Source organism: Lipophrys pholis (genome assembly GCF_963383615.2).
Source record: "Lipophrys pholis genome assembly, chromosome: 16".
Taxonomy (NCBI): domain Eukaryota; kingdom Metazoa; phylum Chordata; class Actinopteri; order Blenniiformes; family Blenniidae; genus Lipophrys; species Lipophrys pholis.
Genome location: NC_137634.1, coordinates 21,263,116 through 21,283,607, shown reverse-complemented (window position 1 = coordinate 21,283,607; position 20,492 = coordinate 21,263,116). Strand labels below are relative to the sequence as shown.

The 20,492-nt window shown below is 40.9% G+C and overlaps 1 protein-coding gene across 2 annotated transcripts; it reads right to left on the bottom strand.

Moving 5' to 3' along the window:
- Positions 1-438: 438 nt before the first annotated feature.
- On the bottom strand, positions 439-20,492 carry sec24a (SEC24 homolog A, COPII coat complex component). 2 transcript variants are annotated; one of them, XM_080483846.1, is made up of 24 exons: positions 20,242-20,492; positions 15,581-16,186; positions 13,504-13,668; positions 13,050-13,127; positions 12,188-12,250; positions 11,473-11,627; positions 11,058-11,245; positions 10,799-10,901; positions 8,697-8,823; positions 8,011-8,120; positions 7,755-7,867; positions 7,294-7,412; positions 7,009-7,064; positions 6,392-6,598; positions 6,097-6,220; positions 5,737-5,895; positions 5,370-5,543; positions 5,155-5,265; positions 3,891-4,066; positions 3,632-3,769; positions 3,401-3,505; positions 2,956-3,048; positions 2,690-2,793; positions 439-2,246 (listed from the first exon to the last, which is right to left on the bottom strand). In XM_080483846.1, the coding sequence occupies exons 1-24, from the start codon at positions 20,300-20,302 to the stop codon at positions 2,132-2,134; spliced, it is 3,450 nt and encodes a 1,149-aa protein (XP_080339972.1). In that variant the 5' UTR covers positions 20,303-20,492; the 3' UTR covers positions 439-2,131. The 2 variants fall into 2 exon arrangements, with proteins under 2 accessions (XP_080339972.1, XP_080339973.1); XM_080483847.1 differs by lacking the exon at positions 13,050-13,127.

Below are 20,492 nucleotides of genomic sequence, written 5' to 3'. Positions count from 1 at the left end.
GAACAGCACGAAGGCCCACTGGTCTTGTCAAGCTTGACACCTGGTGGTGTCTTCAGTGACCCTTGCAGGTCAACTTGCACACAAACCAGGCTGATGTATACGATTTCCAAGACTGACATATTTGGCTACTCACATCCCTTAAATGTGCCTGGAGTTGAGCTGAATTATTACTTTTCAACTGCATTAGATTTCATTTTACAATTATTAAATCACAAAAAAAAAAAAACAGTACTTTCTTGCTTGTGAGTACTTCAATGTTTTTGAATTCATCTAAAATCACCAAGTTCACCTTTAAATGCATATTTCTTTAAATCCTTTTCTTATCAACTTTCCTGTGGCATCATTGTAGAAGCTCATCTGGTCTGTGGATGTGGCATCTCTTATCTTCATGACATGACATTCAAACAGGCTCAGTAATACATCACAAGCAAAGCAATTCTGAGTGTCTTTTATGTAAAAACTCATCAGCACCTGACAACCAGTGTTTGTTTTAGAACAGTTCGTACCAATTAGCACCTCAAATCGTTACTTAGTGGACAGGATGGCTTTATTGCTTTCAAATTAGATGTCACTTAGGAGTTAAAAAAAGATGAGTGTCAGGCTGACCGGAAAAGGAAAACTTGAGTCTTACACTCATTTCAATTTGTGTTGGTGCCCAAATAAATGCTTCATGGGATGTAAGATTACTTGGTGGGAGAAAAAAAAAAAAAAAGAAGAAAGAAAGACCCTAAATTCAAAGGCTCAAATCACATGAGTTCTCTTTCATGTCTTCTGTTTAAAAACGAGGCTATTTTCATACAAGGCATTTGTGCATAAAGACCAAAATATGTTAGTCTCTTTTGTAAATACAGTTTTACCTTTATAATACATAAATTACAAAATATGTGAAATCCAATGAAAATAAAATTCACTGAATTGGTCCAGTTTCAGTCTTGCCATCTGTTTTCCGCAGAATAAACAATTATCAGCCACCAAAACATTTAAAAAGTCCCAAACATTTTATTTTCTGAGCATCATTTCACCTTAGTTTATATACTAAAATCATCAGCAATTCTTAACCTTTATATAATGCAAGTCTGTTCAATATACAAGTATCAATAAGCATGATTAAAAGATCACAATGGCTTTGTTATGTCTGTGTTAAAGAATTTCCCATATCCTATTATATTAAAATATTTCATATATAGAGTCTGTATTTAAACAGAGGTTTGATAATAAAAAGTGAGTTCCCATACAAGGCAATTATAGAATTTAATCAGGTTGGGAGTCTCATAAATTAAACAATTAGGAAAAAAAGAAAGGAAAAAAAAAAAAAAAAAAAAGACAGACAGACTGAACGGGGGATGTGGTCAGAGGTGTCCCGAGAGAGAGCGAGAGAAGATAGCGGAGTCTCTGAAGGACAGACGAGACCAACCAAGCAGCTTTTCACCGCCAGATCTGCACATTCATGGCAGTAGGAGCAGCAAGGTCGGCCTACCTTCCAACACCGGTAAAACCTTAACAACAGAGTCTACGGATTTGTTCGTCACACAAATATAAAGACGATGAAATAAAAAGCACACTGTCCTTCAGGTACATTAGAGTGTTAGAGCTCAGGTGTTGTGTATACAAATACTCCAGGTGACACCCAAAAACAGTCTAGGAGCACAGACCTTCCTCATGAACCAAGTCTCATACACACATACACACATACATTTGTTTGACTCGTATTAGTAAAGACCGCCGTGCTTTTTAAACAAAAAAAACACTTCACACGTTTCTTTGCCTGCGCTGTATCTGAACGATACCTCAGTTAGACAGCATTGTTCTATGAGAATAAACACTGATTCATTTAATCATTGTAGATTTCTATTTTTCTTTCCTTCCGACACGCCGCTTGAGCAGAGTTTAAAAAAAAAAAAAAAAAAAAAAGGTGCCAAATAGGGATCAAAATCTATCGTTTGTGGAATCCTCGCTTTCTTCAGCCACACAATCCTATTTCAGCTCAGGTTTTCCTCAGATATGGTGGACCTGGAGCGCCGCCGAGTCAGATCAACAAGTACCCTCAAGTGCGCACTCGCATGATTTACAGATTCACACATACACTGCTGCGTGTCCTTGCTTCAGTGTTCTCTCATATCCCATTTGGGATTTATTTGGAAATCTTCTGCTGGAGGTGGAGAAGGAACTCGTAGTACGAGAGCGCCGACTCCGTTCGGTCTTCGATCATGTTCTGCATAAAGGCGGGTTTCAGCTGGCTCTCATCCCTGGTCACGCGATGAACGGAGGAGAGAAAACACAAAGATCAGTCCCATATTCAGAAAATGACATGGGAAAGTAACAGTGACTCAGTCCAACTACTCATTCGTTTCCTCCTTATATGGAGTATTATGTCCTGAACTGGTTCCTGGTGCAGATCTCCTGCTCCTCCACTTTGATGGTTCTGCCATCTCACCATCCTCAATCATTTGAGGTGCAGCATTTTAACAGCTGACCAACAATGAAGCTGAATCATAAACCTCAAACACAAGACAACTCTGGAATGCAGGCAGTATTTTCTTATAATACTTTGCTGAAATCATATTCTCAATGAAGACATTTTTAATAATACTATAGAGGCATAGTTTGCATTGATCATGCCGAGAAACATTAAACTCAATTGTAGAAGATTTCATGATTTTCCATTTGTGGTTTTTCCAGTGACGCTCACCTGATAACATGCAAGGAGGGGAAAAATGGCCTCTGATCCTTCAGCCACCCAACGAAAGCTCTGGTTCTCTGCGACTCCGCTGTGTCCAGTTCTGGGAGCTGATACTGTGCAGAGAGAAGGAACGGTCAGTTTTCCAGGACAAACGCTGAGAGTGAAGTGAATACAGTTGGTTGCATGGAGAGTGGTTTTTTTTGAGAAAAAAATGAAGAGAAGGTGAACAAAGGTAAAGTAAGTCCGTAAAAGTGCTGCAGCATCAGGTTTCCTACCAGATTATCAGGCACGGCAGCATAGCTGGGAACTCCCAGCACTTGTGACAGGAAGTTGGGATGGCAATTTCGTCCGATCCACAAATACATCACCTTGAGGAACAAAAGAAAAACAATGACACGATTACACACGAGTACTGAGGTCTACCACTGGAAATCTGATGGAGTGGTTTGGAATTTATTCTTGGAAGAAAAGCTTGCAAAAAAAAAAAAAGATTCCCTTTCCAATACGATTTGCTATCAAGGAAACAGGAACTGGTTATCTTTTGCAGGACAAAAAGTAAAAGCACCAAACCACAGCTAATCCAGAATATGAAGGTTCATGGATTATTAAATAGTGATAAAAGTCTATTTAGAAACTGAGACGGTAGCGAGTGGGAAAAATGCCAAATCAGACTTTCACTGAACATTTGTTCAGATGTTCGATGCTCATTTGTAAACGTACCGATCCAGCATCCATGAGGAAAGCTCCCTCCCTGCTGAGCTTCTCTACAGAGAGCTGCAGCACTTTGGGCTGAGGGATGGTCCGTTCGTTGATGTTCAACGCTCCCTGAGGAAGGAAAGAAGAGAGAGAGAGAGCGCGGCCTCTTTTAACAATAAGAAATGATTGAGCCTTTCTTCCACACTTATGCTTTTCAACTATACAATTAATATAAATCGAGATGATCTTTCTCACCTCATCAGTCAGATCATCCACACGGTACAGAGCAGGATGGATCATCAACATGGCGTAAGCGAGGGGCTGGTACTTCAGCTGACACATGGCGAACACTCTGTCGTCCAGCCTGGTGCTGGTGCCTGTCCTGAAGGCTTTCTGCACAGTGCAAACACACAAATCTCATCAGTATCGCAGGAAAGAAACTTGGGAAAACAAGTTGATCGTGGAACAAAAACAGTGTTGCAGCTGAACTGTAGAATAGAAATAAATGGCCGACCTGCTTGAGGAGAGCGAGGATGAAGAGCGGGAAGAGTCTGAGGCAGGCCGGAGACAGCAGCCCAGGCTGCTGGATCGTCAACGCAGACTGCCGATAGGACGCCAGCGAGTCGATGGCGGCGTTGGTCATCGCATCTCTGGCATCGCCCATACTGGCCGTCACTGAACGATCCACAGCTGGAGAGAGACAGAATCCTTCATCAGCAAGCACAAAATGTCTGTCACATCAAGTCTTATAGCAGCAGCACAACGTGCAGAAGACCTCAGTACCACTCACACAAACCACCTTTAAAAATACTACATTCATTATACAAGTCATTTAAAAGATGCAGGGAAGACCTAAAACAATGAGGTTTTTAAAGTTCAGATTGTTTTTGTGATTCAATTAAAGTAAAAAGTCACTGAATGAAAATCTAAAAGATAATCAACTAAAAGGTGATTGAAATAAAACATTTCAATATAAACATATATAACAGAGCACATACAAAACAAGAAAAGTCCATTAAATGTTGTACAAGTAAAAGAAAAGGCCTGCTGCTGAACCTAACCTATATTAATATGATGAAAATATTAGGTTCATAAATTAAATATTTACATGATCTGTGATTATATAAACAGTGACATTGTCCGATATTCATTGCTTATTAACTGAGACAGTTCAGGTGGGTAACAGATATCATATTAGTTTAATCTGCAGTGGGGAAAAAAGGAAATCTTTTCCTAAACCTTTGGATCTGTAGTGGAACATTGCGCTTCATTATAGAACTTCTACAGAGTTCATGTTCTCAATATTGATGGAATTAACTCTTGTGCGTCAGATTTCGAATGGAGGACAAACGTCTGCCTCTGTCTTCTGAGTTAATGTTACGCGAGCTGGGACGGACTTGCACGTGGTTGCTAGGCAACAACAGCTGTCGCTGCTTGTCACCATCTGTCAGTGCTAATAAGAGCGAAGTGGATGAAAAGCCTGTGAGGATTTAGTGTCCTGTCAATTTAAAGCTTATTTACTGTGGCAGAAAGAAGTAACTAAATGGTTAAGGAAATCATCTCAGGCATAAACAAAATAATATTTTTCTTTAACTGAACCTTATACAAACATTGTCATGTGTGACAGTACGTACACCATAGAAATTAAGAGTTGTGTGTGTTCAGATTTATAGAATCAATATTTATAAGTATTTGGGTACAAGTTCCAAAAGTCTAATCTATTTTGATTTTAAAGAAACTGTGATGCAGTGTAGGTGCAGCCAGTATTCAGAACTTACCCATACAAGCCAGCAGTCCTGAGATGGCTTGTACATCAGCCCCAGCAAAGATATCGGTCATAGAATTGACCACAGGGAGACACAAAGTGTGCACGCGGATCCTCCTCTCTCCTGCAACAGAATACTCAGTTTATATAAACCAATACAATATTATATATATAACATATATATTATAAAAAAGTGAATAAACTTTTAGTTAAAATGTGTGTGTGTACCTTTACTAGATGTGTAAAGCAGAGCAGCTTGGAAAGAGACGACCTGCATGTCGTCCAAGTTTTCCTCAATGGACATTTGAACTGCGAAGCCGGCGTCTGGGTTGACGTTGGGCAAGGACAACAGATCTGTGGAGCGCACAAAGAAGTTCCCGTGGAACGTGTGGATGGACAGGCCTGCAGAGACAAAGAATGATACATTAAGAATCAATCAAACTGAGACAAACAAGAAAAAAGCTAAACAAGGGCTTCGAGCTGTGAAGCATGTATATTAATAATAAGGGTATGCATAATGCACTCGTAAAAACAAACAGTGAGGAATGTAGATAAACATTTGAAGAGCCATTTCATGTTACGTGTTCTAATCTACCTTTGGTGCAGCGTATCCTCATGACGGCCTCAAAGCCAATTTTCCTGGTTAAATATCTCTTCAGATCCTTCTGGAAGCGCTCCACCTGAGCAGGGCTGTGCTGGTGGTGGTAGGAGGGGTAGTAGTGAACGCTTCCTGCAGAATATCTGGATATACAGCCTAGATGTGGGAGGGCACACAAGGAGAGAGGCAAAGCCAAGGACGGTTTCACTTTTGACACTCAGGAAATTATTTCAATCTCCAAGGAGTACAACAAATACATAACTATATGTCACGTTAAAATACCTAATTGCACACTCTGAATATGTGAATAAAGCAGAAGGTAAAATAAACCATGTCTTCTCTTCTGTTGAGACTCACCAAGTGAGGCGAGATCACAGTACTGAGAGCTGAGCAGGAACAGGTCGACGGCCACCTGTTGGCCCGAGCAGTCAAGAGCCAGCTTCTTGTAGAAGTCTGTGGCCGGGGCCAAGTGCTGGACGTCCTTATTGGTAAAAGAAAATACAAATAAATAATGGGAAAAACGACCCAGTTTAAAAAGACATTCAAAATGATTCTGTCTGAGTGACGGAAAATAATTAATCTAGTGCGAGTAAAAGACAAGACGATGCTGAACGCACTAAGACTTAAATCCTCTGGAGAATCCTGGTTTTACCTTAGCAGAGGCCCGCTGGTTGGGGTCCTCTCTCGACTGGAGCGCCCCCACACCGAGGTTAGGCAGCTGGGTCTGGAAAACAGACATGCGCCCCCCTGTGGGCGACAACAACTTGAAGGCTGCTTGCAGAGCGGAGCCCAGCGCGGACTGAGTCTCCATTGTCTTCTGAAATAAAGTGGGCAGGCTCTTCAGCAGGTCCTGCACAAGCTGAAAAACAAACATGGGTTTTTAAGAGACACTTTCATCCATTTACAATTCAGAGGCTACCTTTATTAACACTGTGACTACAGTGATTATACATTCTTGAATACACATCTATGATTGGTAGTTGCAGTTGTGCATATTAGGTCTCGTGGGTGAATGGTGTATACTGCCTTCAACTATTGTTGCATTAACTAAATCTTTAAGATTGGTTCTTTGAGTGACTCTTGCAGTGAAAACCTTTACTGCACAATGAAATGGTCTGGAAAGTTGGAAAAGTTGTTGATTTTTCCAGATGTAAGAGCAACACCCCACAAAACTGCCATTGAAATGATAGTGCGAGTGTTGCTTTGTCACACTGCTTCATGTTTGAGGTTATATTGATTCACTAAAGGAGTAGAAGTTATATATCTTACCTCTTTGCATTCATTGAGGTTTACTAGAAGGCTGTCTGGTGTTGGTAAAAAGATATCTGTGGAGCACAAATGGCTTTAAACCAACTGATGGGAATACAGTCAAATACACACACAAAAACAAGTGAAATAATCTTTTTTCTTACTCTGATAACAGAAGGAATACCATTATATGATAGAAATACCATTTATAATAAAATAGGAGTTGTCAAAAGTTTGTGCCGACACATTCACTTCTTAAGACCTGCAGAAGGTATGCAGGCAGCTATGGTGACCTTTGCGTCTCACCTTCTATGTCTGACACGATCAGCATCTGAGGCTGGGAAAGTCCCTCCTGGAGGTTGTAGAAATGGATGGTGCTGTCGAAGGTGATGAAGCCTACCTTTGTCCGTGAATCTCCAGGAAGCCTAAGACACAAACAGGCTTCTGTGACGTCGGGAACGAGATAAACCTTTTTGAATCTAGGAGCTAGTTAAAGAGTCCTGAGTAAATAGAGTAACAAAGAGGTACTTGATGCAATTTGTTAAATAGTTGTGAGTTTTAAATGCCATTTGTACTGACCACTAAGGGTGCAATCTCATTAATATTATTGAGAATGACAAAAGAAAGATAATGTAACAAATATTGTATAAAGGTAGAAAACATTCTGCATCGCCATTCTTGATTTCTATTCAATAACCACCTGCCATTTAGTTTAAGTTCTCACAGGGGAAAAAAGAAAGTTATTTTAAGTTAAACTTTTCACATACGCGTTGAGGTTGTCCAGTAGTGACTGACAGAAGACATTCAGGTAGCCTGTCTCCACTGCATTATGGGAAACGTCCAAAATAAAAAGGTAAACAGCAGGTTGCGGTGGCCTCAGCTGGACACAAACACAGAAAACACAACTCACTGAAAGAAACTCAAACACCCATTTGGCAATGTTGAGAATTGGATTGTGTACTTTAGTTCATCATATGAAGTAAACCGCATGGTTCTGGAAACTCTCCAGAGGGTTAAACTTACCATGTATTCTGAAGGAGCAATGAACTCAATGGTGGCATTTTGAACTTCGGGCCTTTTATGTGGTTCTCCATATGATCTGCTTACTGGGTTGTACATAAACTCCTCTGGAACTACAGAAACACAACATCTAATCAAATACATTCATCAGTTTGCTTTTATGTACATACAATTTCAACACCACACAATTACACCAACATGCAACAAACTAGATTTTGCTTTTCTTGTTTTTTTGGTCAGGCGAATTTCATCTAAAATTTATTTAAAACTAAAATATTACTAATATAGCTACATCAAAATATTTTGCGGACCAATACGACGGCGTAGGAACATTTTGACAACAATAAAGACAAAATGCAGTTCATTGCTGTATAAGGTGGAAGACATGTAAAGAACAAATGGCGGGGTTTTTTTTCTTTCCCCCAGACAGACGTCCTTTTAGAGCAGGGGTGGGGAACCCTGGTCCTCAAGAGCCGCAGTCCTGCCTGTTTTCCATGTCTCCCTGCTCAAACACACCTGAGTTATCATGATGAACCCTGCAGAAAGCTTGATAACGAGCCAATAATTGCTGTCAGCTGTGTTGATGCGAGGACACATTGAAAACGTGCAGGACTGCGGCTCTTGAGGACCAGGGTTCCCCACCCCTGTTTTAGAGCATACACCTTCCTGACCTCTTCCCAGTTTCTTACCATCATTGACCCGGAAGCACAGGTTGCACTTCCACCTCCTCTGGTCCAGAAAAGACACAAACGGGTTGATGTAGGTTCTGCATGAGCGACACCGGACAATAGTGCTGGATGTCACCACAGGAAGTTGCTGCAACAAAAGCACAGAACAAAATCGGCCTCTGTGAGAAAAGCTCACTGTGACTGCATTGCACACATCTGATTTCAAGTGCCAATGTCTGTTTCTGGTGTCCTTGTTTAAGACATCAAGTCATTGTGACAAGTTTTTGCCAGAGGAGTCATTAGTGAAATCCCACTGTGTAAAAACACTAGGACCCGTTAAATCTGCAAAGAGAAAATCTACAATGGGTGAATTTAATGCTCAGCTTAGAGATGCAAGACTCACATTTTATGTTAAAATCAATAGAGGGTGGTGTGCAGGGTGAGCGCCTCACAAATAAACAGTGAGCAACTTCACACCAGAAAATGGCTTAATTTCTTCTGAAAATGGCCTTTTAATAGTTCACATTTTTATAGTTTGGGATCTGATTTACTCAAGAACACATCGCATGGATGTCTGACGGCAATGACATTAGGACCACTGGACACTTAGTAAATCATATTGATTACCTTTTAAGAATAACACATTACCATGAGGGAAAATGTTAGGGAGCAAGTGAACATTTTGTCCTACAGAGGGGAAAAGAGGCATTTGTAGACAATTTGAATTTACACTTCAGTATAGAAATCTCAAAATCATTTATTTTCTTCTTGATCACTGTATCAGTTGTGTGCAAAAACTAAATTTTTTATGAGATTGTCCTGTCTGTATTTTAAATAGTATGTGCATTTGCAAATTTTTGGGTAGAATCATGTGATTTCTTTAAAATATATATTGTATAATAATGATGCTTTAGGATCCCAACAGGATCAGGATGGATTCCGATTCCAGATAAAACAGCTATCAAGGTAATTTTGGGGATTTGGGAAATAAATGGGAATGTTTTAGCCAAAAGTGAAAAAGACCAGTTTTGGAGTTGTTCCGACCATCTTACCATCACAACTTGGTTCTAGTTGCAGTTTCTATTAAGACTGGGCCAAGTAAGGAAAGGAGTTTGATCAGGGAGAACGCATGAAGGAAGGCATGTGTGGTTTGATACAGATGAGACCCAAGAGCTTAAATTCCTGCAGAATTTATTCCTGGTTCTGTTACAAAGATATCAGAATACACTGTAGAAGGTATGTGTGTGTATGTATATATACACACGTACACACACACTGTTGAAGTTAGCAATTTTAAAAATAGAGTGTGCAAATAAGAACGTGGGATTAGCTGAAGCAAAATTCCAAGAGCTCATATTGTAACGGCACACATTTCAGTTACTTGTCAGCTGTTGTTGCTGTGTGGATGTTTACTACTGCACAATCCACGTTGCATCAGCACAACATAGAATCTGTTGCATCATGAGTAACACTTGAATGTGAGGACAGAGAAAACTGCCTCTATCCCCAAACTCTTGATTTGTGACATTTTGATCAGAAACGTAGTAATAATTAGTTCCTCGAAGCTCAACAAGGATTCTTTGGTCTTCATTGATGTAACCTTCGCCTTAATAATTTGTTCTGCTGTGTTATTTATTTATTTTTTATACAACTGAAAGGGGGGGGACAGAAGAAGACTGACCACCTGCAAGTTAAAAAAATTTCAGTATTCAGGTTGTATTCAAGAAATACACAACTGCAGGGCCTGACCAAATAAAAGTGGGACAGTCTGATCTGTTCTGGGACAGAAAACCAATAGATTCATTGGGAACAGAGTAAAATTTAAAAAATGTTCTCATACAGGAACATGATGGATACATCTATGCCATCATACTGTTGCCATGTGTCATAATTCTTAAAGCTTGTGAAAAACATACATGGAGAAAACCTGGGCAGAAGAACTTGAGCATGTTTGCAGTGTTCATAATGGGTTAACCTAATAAGCAAACATGTTCTCATGTTTACACAAGTTTAAAGAAACATGCATGTTTCAAAAAAAAAGTGAACGAAAAAAAAAACTTGTTGAAAATGAAATATTGTTGATGAGCAGTGTATTAAAACTGAATAATAAACTAAGGCATTACCGAGAGATCTTTGAAGGGGTGGAGGAGCAGGCCAAGAGGCATCTTAGCTTTATTGAGCAGAGACTGGGTCTGAGGGATGCTGGTCAGCGTAGAACGGAAAACCCTGGAGGCACAAACACCAAAGATTCAAGCCCACTCATCTAAATGCCCTATAGAAACAAGTGTTGACATGTTAAGATGCAAAAATTCTCATTTTCAATCAATAAGTTTAATCATAATAATAATAATAATAATGCGGTATTAGAAGAAAATATGTTACTCTGGGCTGCAGTTAATCTTCTGCAGGTCCTGGGGGAGGCAGGGTGTTGGGGCTGGGATTGGGGTTGGTGGCAGCAGGTTCCGGTCCTGCAGCAGGTTGACAACTCTCAGGGCCTCTGGGGTGCTGGACTGGAGGCTCATGGCAGCGAGCGACGGACTCAGCTGGGCCATACCTGGGCCACTGGGCATCTGAGAGAAGGAATGATGACAAGCTATTCAGTTCTACATTCAGAAAACTAAATTACCCAAGAATTTAAAATAGGTAAGAAAATATTTTATCATTGGGTTTAAAAATACAGTAACGACTGTAGAGATGTTTTGATTTCTGACACAGTGAACAAATGAAAGAAAACTTGCTTATAAGAAAGCAAAGATGCGACATCCTGGTGATAATAGGCAATCGGCCCTGCTCTCACCTGAGGGTACGGTTGAGGTGCCTGAGTATAAGGCTGAGTGGCGGCTTGCAGAGCGGGATGCATGGGAGAGGGAGTCGAGGTGTTCTGGTACCCGGGGGGGAGGGAAGGGTAGTGGCCCAAGTGCCGACCGGGAGGTCCAGGCTGAGTTAGACCGGCTGCAGGGAGAGAAAAAACATAGGTGAGCGACTTGTACCTCTCTGCTCGTGCTGCTATATAGGTATTATAATTGCTAAGACTCAACAATGCATCCATCACTCGACATTTTACAACCGTCTCCTTCTTTATTGTAATAAGATGCAAATTGCAATCTGCAGATATAAGTAGCATCCACATGAGTGTTGGCAGTGAAATGACACCCAAGGGATTGAAAAGAATAAACTGTTTTTTTGTTGCACTTCTGACATCTTCATGAGCCAACGTGCAAATTATAAACATCTCTATAATTTAGCTTGACAGATAATTTGCCCACTGCTTGCAGCTGACGAGTATCCCCTCCACACTGCCACTACTAAGCTATATGTTTGAGTGTGTCAGAGAGAGAGCCATTGATAGATAATTTACATCTTTGACAGAATAAACAACACTGACTGTAAAATTTGCAACAGTAAGAAAAAAAGAAAAGACTATTAAGAAGCTTGAAAACCAAATTCAGTACATTTAAATCATGCGTGTAGTTGATGAGGAAAAAAACCCCAACAAAACACATCAAACTTACCCATTTTGTTGTCAACATGATTATAGCTATTTGATGCTTGTGGGCCATTTCCAGTCAAAGCTCCTGTGTCAAAGCAAAAACAGGTGTAATTTGAACTCTTTGGTGGCACTGGGCAATCAGCAGGCTGCATCGGGAAGGAAAGGTAATGCTGATGAAATGAATTGCATGGCGGAGAAAGAGTTCAGCAAGTTGGACAGAAGGGCTACACTTAAAGAAAAGCAATGCTAATGGTGGAGCTATTGATGGAAGTGATGATACTTGAAGGAGATGTGTACACTTTGAGGAGCATGTTTCTTTATAGGCAGCATGGATGTTGTGATGAGACTAGATGACACAAAAAACATAGTTCTGTAACCACCAGCCAAAAAGTATTAAGCGAAGTATCTTTACTAGTTTTTAACTATACACATTGCACTGAAAACTTAGTGGACAGTCAAAGGCCGCATGAAATAGAAAACACTGTTGTCATCTTGTTCAGTTATCTTTTGATTTGTGCCAATTGAGAGTAAAAAAAAACTCCGAGGGAATTGATACAACCTTTATGTTAAACAGTGCCAATTTTCATATGAGTCATTTTGCACTTGTATCCAATTGAAATAAATATGCAGCTTAACATCTGTATTATTTCAGATAACAGCATAAATTAACGAGGGGCTGTATGTACAAATGGCTGCTGGAATGTCAAGTCTGGAACGCTTCTCCAACAACATGAATAAGCAGCACTTTCAACATCATTTCAAAGGGCCTTTAAAAAATCCTTAAGTAGCACATCTTCTCAGAAGAAGTAGAACACCACAGAGAAGACAGGATCGGTACGGCAGCACTACAACAAAAACAGCAAGTGACATAAATTCAGCCACACCTGGACATTCAATATCCCCCTCCTGGCAGTCGGGCTCAGTGGGGGAGAGAGTGCTGTTCACAGCCCCCCCACACTGAGCTGGCATGTGGAGGAAGGAGGAGATAGAAGGGAAGGTAATCAGAACAAAAAATGATTGACTAATACAAGTAGTGGCAACATACAATCAGCAGTTCATCAAATCAGTATCTTTCTCAGTCTGACCGACAACCGCAACCTGTTCAGTTCAAACACTGTTATTAATCCGACGAAGGGGCAATTCATTTGTTGTTTCCCAGTGTGTACATCTACATGCATGCATTCTGTCCTCAATCTGTCAAGGAATTATGGAACGTGTTCTAGAATATGATCTCATGACATTTTGGTAAAGTCCAAAATGTCTAATTGAAATCTTTTCTGCTTTTAAAGTCAATAGAAATCAAAAAACTGAACAAATGAAGGGGGAGAAAAATCTTACCATCTGCTTTGGGTGGTGGGGGTGTGGCACTACCCAACGGGGGTCCAGTGGGAGGTGGGGTGGGTCGTACGTTTTGGGGAGGACCTGTAGGTGGAGGACCATAGGCAGGTCTGCTTGCTGGGTATGTGTGGGGAGCCATAGGATTCATTGGTGGAGGAGCAACACCTGTTGGAAATCAACAGCAGTAAATCTGAATCGTGAGTTACAAGATTCACTATAAATTTCTTTCCGTTTTTATCAGATGACTCGTTTATCATATGAAAAGAGAGAAAACAATGTCCAGTGCTTCTCAGTTTCACAGAGAGAAATACAGCAAGTCCTGAAAGCTAAAAAGCTACATTCACAAATAGTTTCACATTGTTTTGCTTCCTAAAGGGCCTCCATGAACATCCACACATTTCATGCTTGTTGCTTTTCTGCTTCAGCAGAAAGTTCACCAACAGCAGAGAGAGAGGGGGTGGGAGTGAGGGGAGGGGACACTTCTGCCCTGTTAACCTGTATCAAGTACACGGAGGACACGAGACATCGCAGAGGTGCTGTAACCAAACAAGCTTGGAGTTGTGGCGACAACAGCTGTGCTCCTTTAAACTTACAGCCAGCTAATGTCAGAGCAGCGACTCACAGCCAGTCAGTTCAGGGCCGTGTGTACACAAACAAACTGCTCAGTGAAGGTATTGATCAGAAAAGGCAGAAAGTAGATTCGCATTCAACTATGCAATTTGATTAAACAATTGTTTTAATCAACAAACATAAAAATACAGACAAATATGACTGATTTAAGAAAAAAAAAAGTATATCAAGACGCACAATAATGACTATAACAGTAATCCACGTCACAAAATATGATGTGCAGTAGTACCTATTAGTACAGAAACCAGTTACCTTTTAAGCTTCAGCCTTTTACTGATGAAATGGTTTGTATCAAGTAATCTGCTGACACTTTGTGAAGTTTATCATTTATTATGATAGTGTTTGAACACATTATGGATAGGGATCCTTGTTTATGGTATTCATAGTTGCATTTCTTTAGGTATTACAGTTTGATATAATAATAACAATAATGGCTGTTTAACACTTTCTCTCTATACTTGGAACTTTGATTAAAGCATTATCAAATAACTCAATATCTCAGGCCACAATGTACAGCCAATATGTCATTATTTTTGCCATTTTCAGCCAATGGGAGAAAACCATGCGACATTCTGGTCTGCTGTTTGTCACGTGAGCTCTACAAGTATCACACAAACAAAAAGTCGAGAGAAAAAAAAAATCATGGTTGACTTTCAGAATGCTGACGAATCACTGACTCAGAAGACACAAAATACACATCAAACTTGTTCTCAGATTATGTAACAAAGCCACGTCCTGTTTACCGAGATTCTTCACTATTCTTGATACCGAGAGAAAAAAACTTTGTCGTAAAGCTTAATAATTAATTCAATCAAGAATCCATTAAAGGAAACAGTTTAATGATCAGATCAACGTGTAAATTGAAATAATGGATCTGCTATAAAAGCCCAGTCCTCCATTTAGCTGGAAACAATAAACCTTTTTTATTTGAACTTTGTTCAAAATGAGTCTCAGTGTTCGGGATGAAGCCAGAAGCAACAGTTGCCAGCACATTCAACACGAGAACAGAGGGCAATGTCCGCTTCCAACATATCAGTATTACAGATACGCATATCAGCAGCGCATGTCAGAGAAAGATCACAATGACAGTAAAATAGCAGAAATTGTGTTACATAAAGTTCAGATGAAAGAAATGATAGTAGAAATAATTAAAAGAGACCGCATCCATAGGCACTTAATTCTGGAGCTGGTAATATTGAATCAGTGTAATTATTTTCAAGTTCACTGGCCTGATATTGTTAAACTCGAGAAAAGGATGATTCATCATGTATTGATTTGACCTCAGGGAACGCCTGCATCATTAGTGTCTCATTTACTCTCACAGGGAACTGTTGCCTGGCTTCTGTGTAATTACCTGTTCAATTACAAATAAAATATTTATTGTGCGCGTTCCATTGTGCAGAACAAAAAGCAAGATGAACTTTTAGAGGACCCGGAACATTCCTACCTGCTTGAGTGTATCCATGAAGAGAGGAGGGGGGCATTCCTGGGCCTGGGGGCTGGGTGGTGCTCTGGGACACATGAGGAGGTGCTGCAGTGCCATAAGCTGCTGACGATGGCGGTGGTCCTGCTAAGCTTGCAGCTGGACTCGCATGGTTGGCCATAGGGCCTCGAGGAAGCATGCTCATGGAAGGAGGGGGTTGCCCCATTGGTGGGGCGGTTGTGTTGTATTGCCATGCCGGAGCCCCAGGCTGCTGGGGGTTCTGGTGGTAACTCCCTGACGACACGGCAGGAGGAGGTGGTGTGGCCTGTGCCGGCAGCAGTCTTGGACCAGGACTGGGGCTTGCTGATTGCGGAGGGGTATGAGGGGGAAGACCGCCTATTGGAGGTGCAGACAACAGGGGACGACCTGCAGGGGATGGGTAAGAGGTTGGAGGTGGGCCCGGCTGATAGGAGTTAACTGGAGGGATAGGCTGATATGGTCCAGAGGGATACTGTCCAGGGCCAGGGGCAGAAGGAGCTTTGGCCTGCATTGGATTGTAGGCTGACTGGTGGCTCATGCCATAGCTGACTCCTGGCAGCTGCTGGAGGGCAACGGGATTCTGCGATGGTCCTGGAGACAAGATGAAAAAATAAAGTTACTAAACTAACCAAGACAAAAATTAGGCATATCATATACAGTTTTTTGTTTTTTTTTAAATGTCAGGCTTGGTGTTGGTGTTGAAAAAGTTCAGTTACTATGTTCACAACAAAACGTCTGCTGGATTGAAAGACAACAGATCATAGTCTCTTCATGCTTGACCACAACTAACATGTAATATTAAGGAGACGTAACTTAATGTCCAAAAGCTCAAAAACTAAAGTACATACAACTGTTGAGCTGAACATTGTTAAAGTCCACAGTCTGAAAGGGCTTGAATTTGTACTTTAACTACGGCAATTATGAGAAGAAGAAAAAAAAAATGGCACCTCAGCAGTGGTGTTAACACCAAGAGAAAACCACATGGCTTCACTAAATGACCAATGAACTAACAGCCCAGGCTCTAATCTCTTTACATAGATTTAATTCAATGATCAGCTATTAGTGACAGTGAGAGAGGGGCTCCAAGCAAAGTCTGACCTTCATAAATTCAACACAGCATTAACAAATGAGGCACTATAGATTTTTGCACAATCAAGAATCCCCTGACAGCCTCCCAGAAAGCCAAATATTAAAAAGAGGAATGTTCTGATTGGACCTAGAAGTGAAGTATAGCATATTCATGTCCTTATAAATATGTAATTAAAATAATGCAAGTAGCAGGGCTTTAACTGTTGTTGTTGTTTGCACCTGAAAGATCACCGAATGCAAAACAGACTTGATACTATCCACTTAGCCCTCTACTACATACAGCTAAGCCAGCAGAGTGAGAGGGGATTAGAAAACAACGCTTGTCAATGAGTAAAGATAGAAGAAGCATAATCAATGTCAAACTTGTTTCAACTCGTGAGCAGAGAAACTGTGAAACATAATGTCCACAGTTGCGTACAGCACTCAACCGTATAGAGCACAAGAGAGGGAAAAGTGGACACAGACCAGTTGCCCAAACCAACTTAAATGAAGGTAAAGAAACCAAACGAAGATTGTTTAAAATAAAACAGTGATTCCCTTCCAGTCAAGCTTGTTAAGACTACTGCTATCACTGACCTTAAATGGGTGGCGTCTGATAATTACCTGGGAAAAACTTAAATCAGACGTGTCGTGACTGTAGGTGAAGCCCTTGTGGAAATTACAATTACAATTCTTGTGATTCACTTGAATCATGATTTATACTATCACTATGTTATGATATTAATTTAGAAGGATTGTTGTTGCAACTCATCACATTCAATGAAAGTTTCCATTGTATTAGTACAGACTGATCACTACTCAATGAGTGACTTGTATGGCCAACGAAAGAACTGCATGTTAATGTAGGTTAAGAATTTTCATTTAGAAAACAGACACGAGCTTATCAACAGCTTCAGCGAAACAGTGGAGGCATTGTTTGAGCAGTAGAAGATATCTTCTTCACATGCACTGATAAAAAAAACAAACCCACAGAACTCAGCACACTTCTTACAGAATAACTGATTAGTTCTATATTAATCTTACTTGCTCTTTGGAATATACCAAACATCAGTGTGAGGCAAAACAACTACATCAGGCAGGAGAAAAGTCAGCTCCATTATAACTGGATCTGTCCCAAACTGCCACATGTGCAGCAATTTGTATGATGGCAAACAACCGAGAACAGCAAATCTAGGTTGGAGACTGAAGTAATAAACACACAGATGAAATCTCAACGGTATAAACCAGTCATCACCAAATGGCGGACCACGGTGCAGCTCTGGACCCAAATACTATCACATCCAGACCCGGACCAACCTCCAGCCCAAACAGGAGGATACTGATGGAGCGCTTCATTTTTAACCAGTGCGACTATTATCATCTTTGCGGTAATAGTAAACCGGATAAGGAGCTTCTATTTGAATTGGTGCAGCATTTATAGTCTTTACTGTAATGGTTTAGTGGATGAGGAAAAGCACAGACCAATTGTAAGTAACGTATATAGCACCTTTCACAGACAAAAAGCCACAAAGTGCTTCACAACACAGTTCAAAAACATCAGAAAGTACACAGAATATAAAAGGCCAAGACAACACAAAATCATAGCAGCCCAAAAGTAGCCTGAGCAAATAGATGAGTCTTAAGTTTGCTCTTGAAGGTGTCAACAGAGAGTCAATTAAGCGCAAAGAGGGCGGAAGATCATTTCAAAGCCTGGGAGGAACAGCCTGGAAGGATCGGTCACCTCGAGTGAGAAAATGAGTGCGTGGAACCTTCAGCAGATTCTGATCCACGGACCTCAGAGCCTGTGCAGGGGTGTAAGGCTGGATCAGATCACTGATATAAGAAGGAGCCTGACCATGAAAGGCTCTGAAGGCTGGGACCAGAATTTTAAACTTGATCCTATAGGACCCTGGCAGCCAATGAAGTTCTTTTAGAATAGGGGATATGCGAGTCCTCCTATTAGTACACATGCGAGTTAAGCTGTCACAACGCAGCCAATCAAATCTGTGCATTTTAGGGGAAAACTTTGACGGAGACAATTTACAATAGACAAAGTGAGAGAAAAAGACCAAATAAAGGAGAGAAAAACCGGGGCCAGATGACCCTCTGCAAAGAAAGACGTGTTGACAGTGAAAGTCACGCATTTAATCCAGAATGGAGTCATTTCTGTTCATTCTTCCCACTGGCGGCACGAGACCTGCGAGTCTAATTTGCTCTTATTAAAAATGTCAATGTAAAACCGCATTATGAGGCAAAACATAAAGCTATTGAATAGACTAACCACTGAAATTAGATGTGAGATCACAGAGAATCAGTAGTCCGAGAGTCCAGTATGACCAGTCCACCAGGACCCTAATCCTGGTCTGAGAGTCCAGTATGACCAGTCCACCAATGACTTCCTCCACCTGAGTCTCAGAAGCTCTGAAGTGAGTCTTTCTCCAGCATTCAATTATCTGCAAAATGTGTTTAACTTTTTTGAAGTCAAGCTCTGTATTTCAAGATGCAAAATGTTCACATTTTATTTATTTTCTCTCATTTAGAAAACGAGCCTGATGTTTATTTTGCAAATGAGAAAATATGATATCAGCAGTAATACATATATTTTCAGTTCCATCTTACATTAATATTGTCAAACCGTTTTTGAATTGCACTGAATTCATTTGATCTGACATTTAGCTGTTGATAACATGCACGTGTTGATAGAACTGCAAGGCTACTTAAATATATATATCATCTCTCCATCTTCTAATCGGTTAAAAAAACAGTCAGGGTCGCGGGACGTTGGAGCCAGTCCCCAGTTTACTCTAGGCGAGGACAGGATACACCTGGACAGGTGTCCAGTCTATCACAGAGCAAACACACAGACAACCGCACACTGTTTCACCAATTAACCTCAGATGCATGTTTTTGGACTGTGGGTGGAAACCAGATTATACGCATCACACTGAAATGTGTATTATAGAATATAAATAGTTATACATTCTGATCTTCCGGACCTTTCGATCAAGACATTTTGTCAAACTGGACCTCTGAACATTTTAATTTAATAACCCTGGTATCAACTTTACTTACTGAGGGGGGAAAAACAAGGCGGAGAAGTAAGAAGTTAAAACTTGAATGAGTGTTAGTTACATGACAGGAATAGCTGAAGCTATTGAGCAGCTCGAAGTGAAAGGATCACATGTAAAAATGAGGAGATTTTATATGAACCGGGACTAAGAGCGCAGCCCCAAACCTGGACTGAGTTCTATGGACCGATGGGTCCAACCTGTTGGTCTGCCACCTCGACAAACCAAAAGAAGAAAACATTCGCTAAGTTTAGCAGTTAGCAGAACATCTTTAGTGAGCGTAGGTTCACAACGGCAACTATTTTAGACGTCTTAAGTAAGTAGGGTAACACGGGTCAAGATTAACCCCTGTCACCTTATCGTAACCACACCTGACAGCTCAGTTACGTTACTAAGCAAGCCAGCGAGCTGGCTAACAGTTAGCACGATCCAGCTCGCCTGTTACTTGCTTTAGGAGAATTTGCTAACGCTGGCCGCGTTCGCTTTAAACTTACTATACATGTTACTCACCATTCGCGTAAGCCTGCCCCGTCCCCGTCCCGTTCTGGGAGTTGAACCCCGCTGTTGACATCTTGAAATAGAAACCAGGATCGAGTTTAGAGCTGCTAAAGCTAGGTGGGTCGTTAGCGTGCTAACTCGCTGACCGGTCGTTTGAACCTGAGGCTCCGGCGAAGCGGCCACTTAACGGCAGCCGACTCCAAGATCTTTAACAAAGTTAGTAGAGTGATTCGGCAGAAATCACAACGCCATGGCTGGTGGCC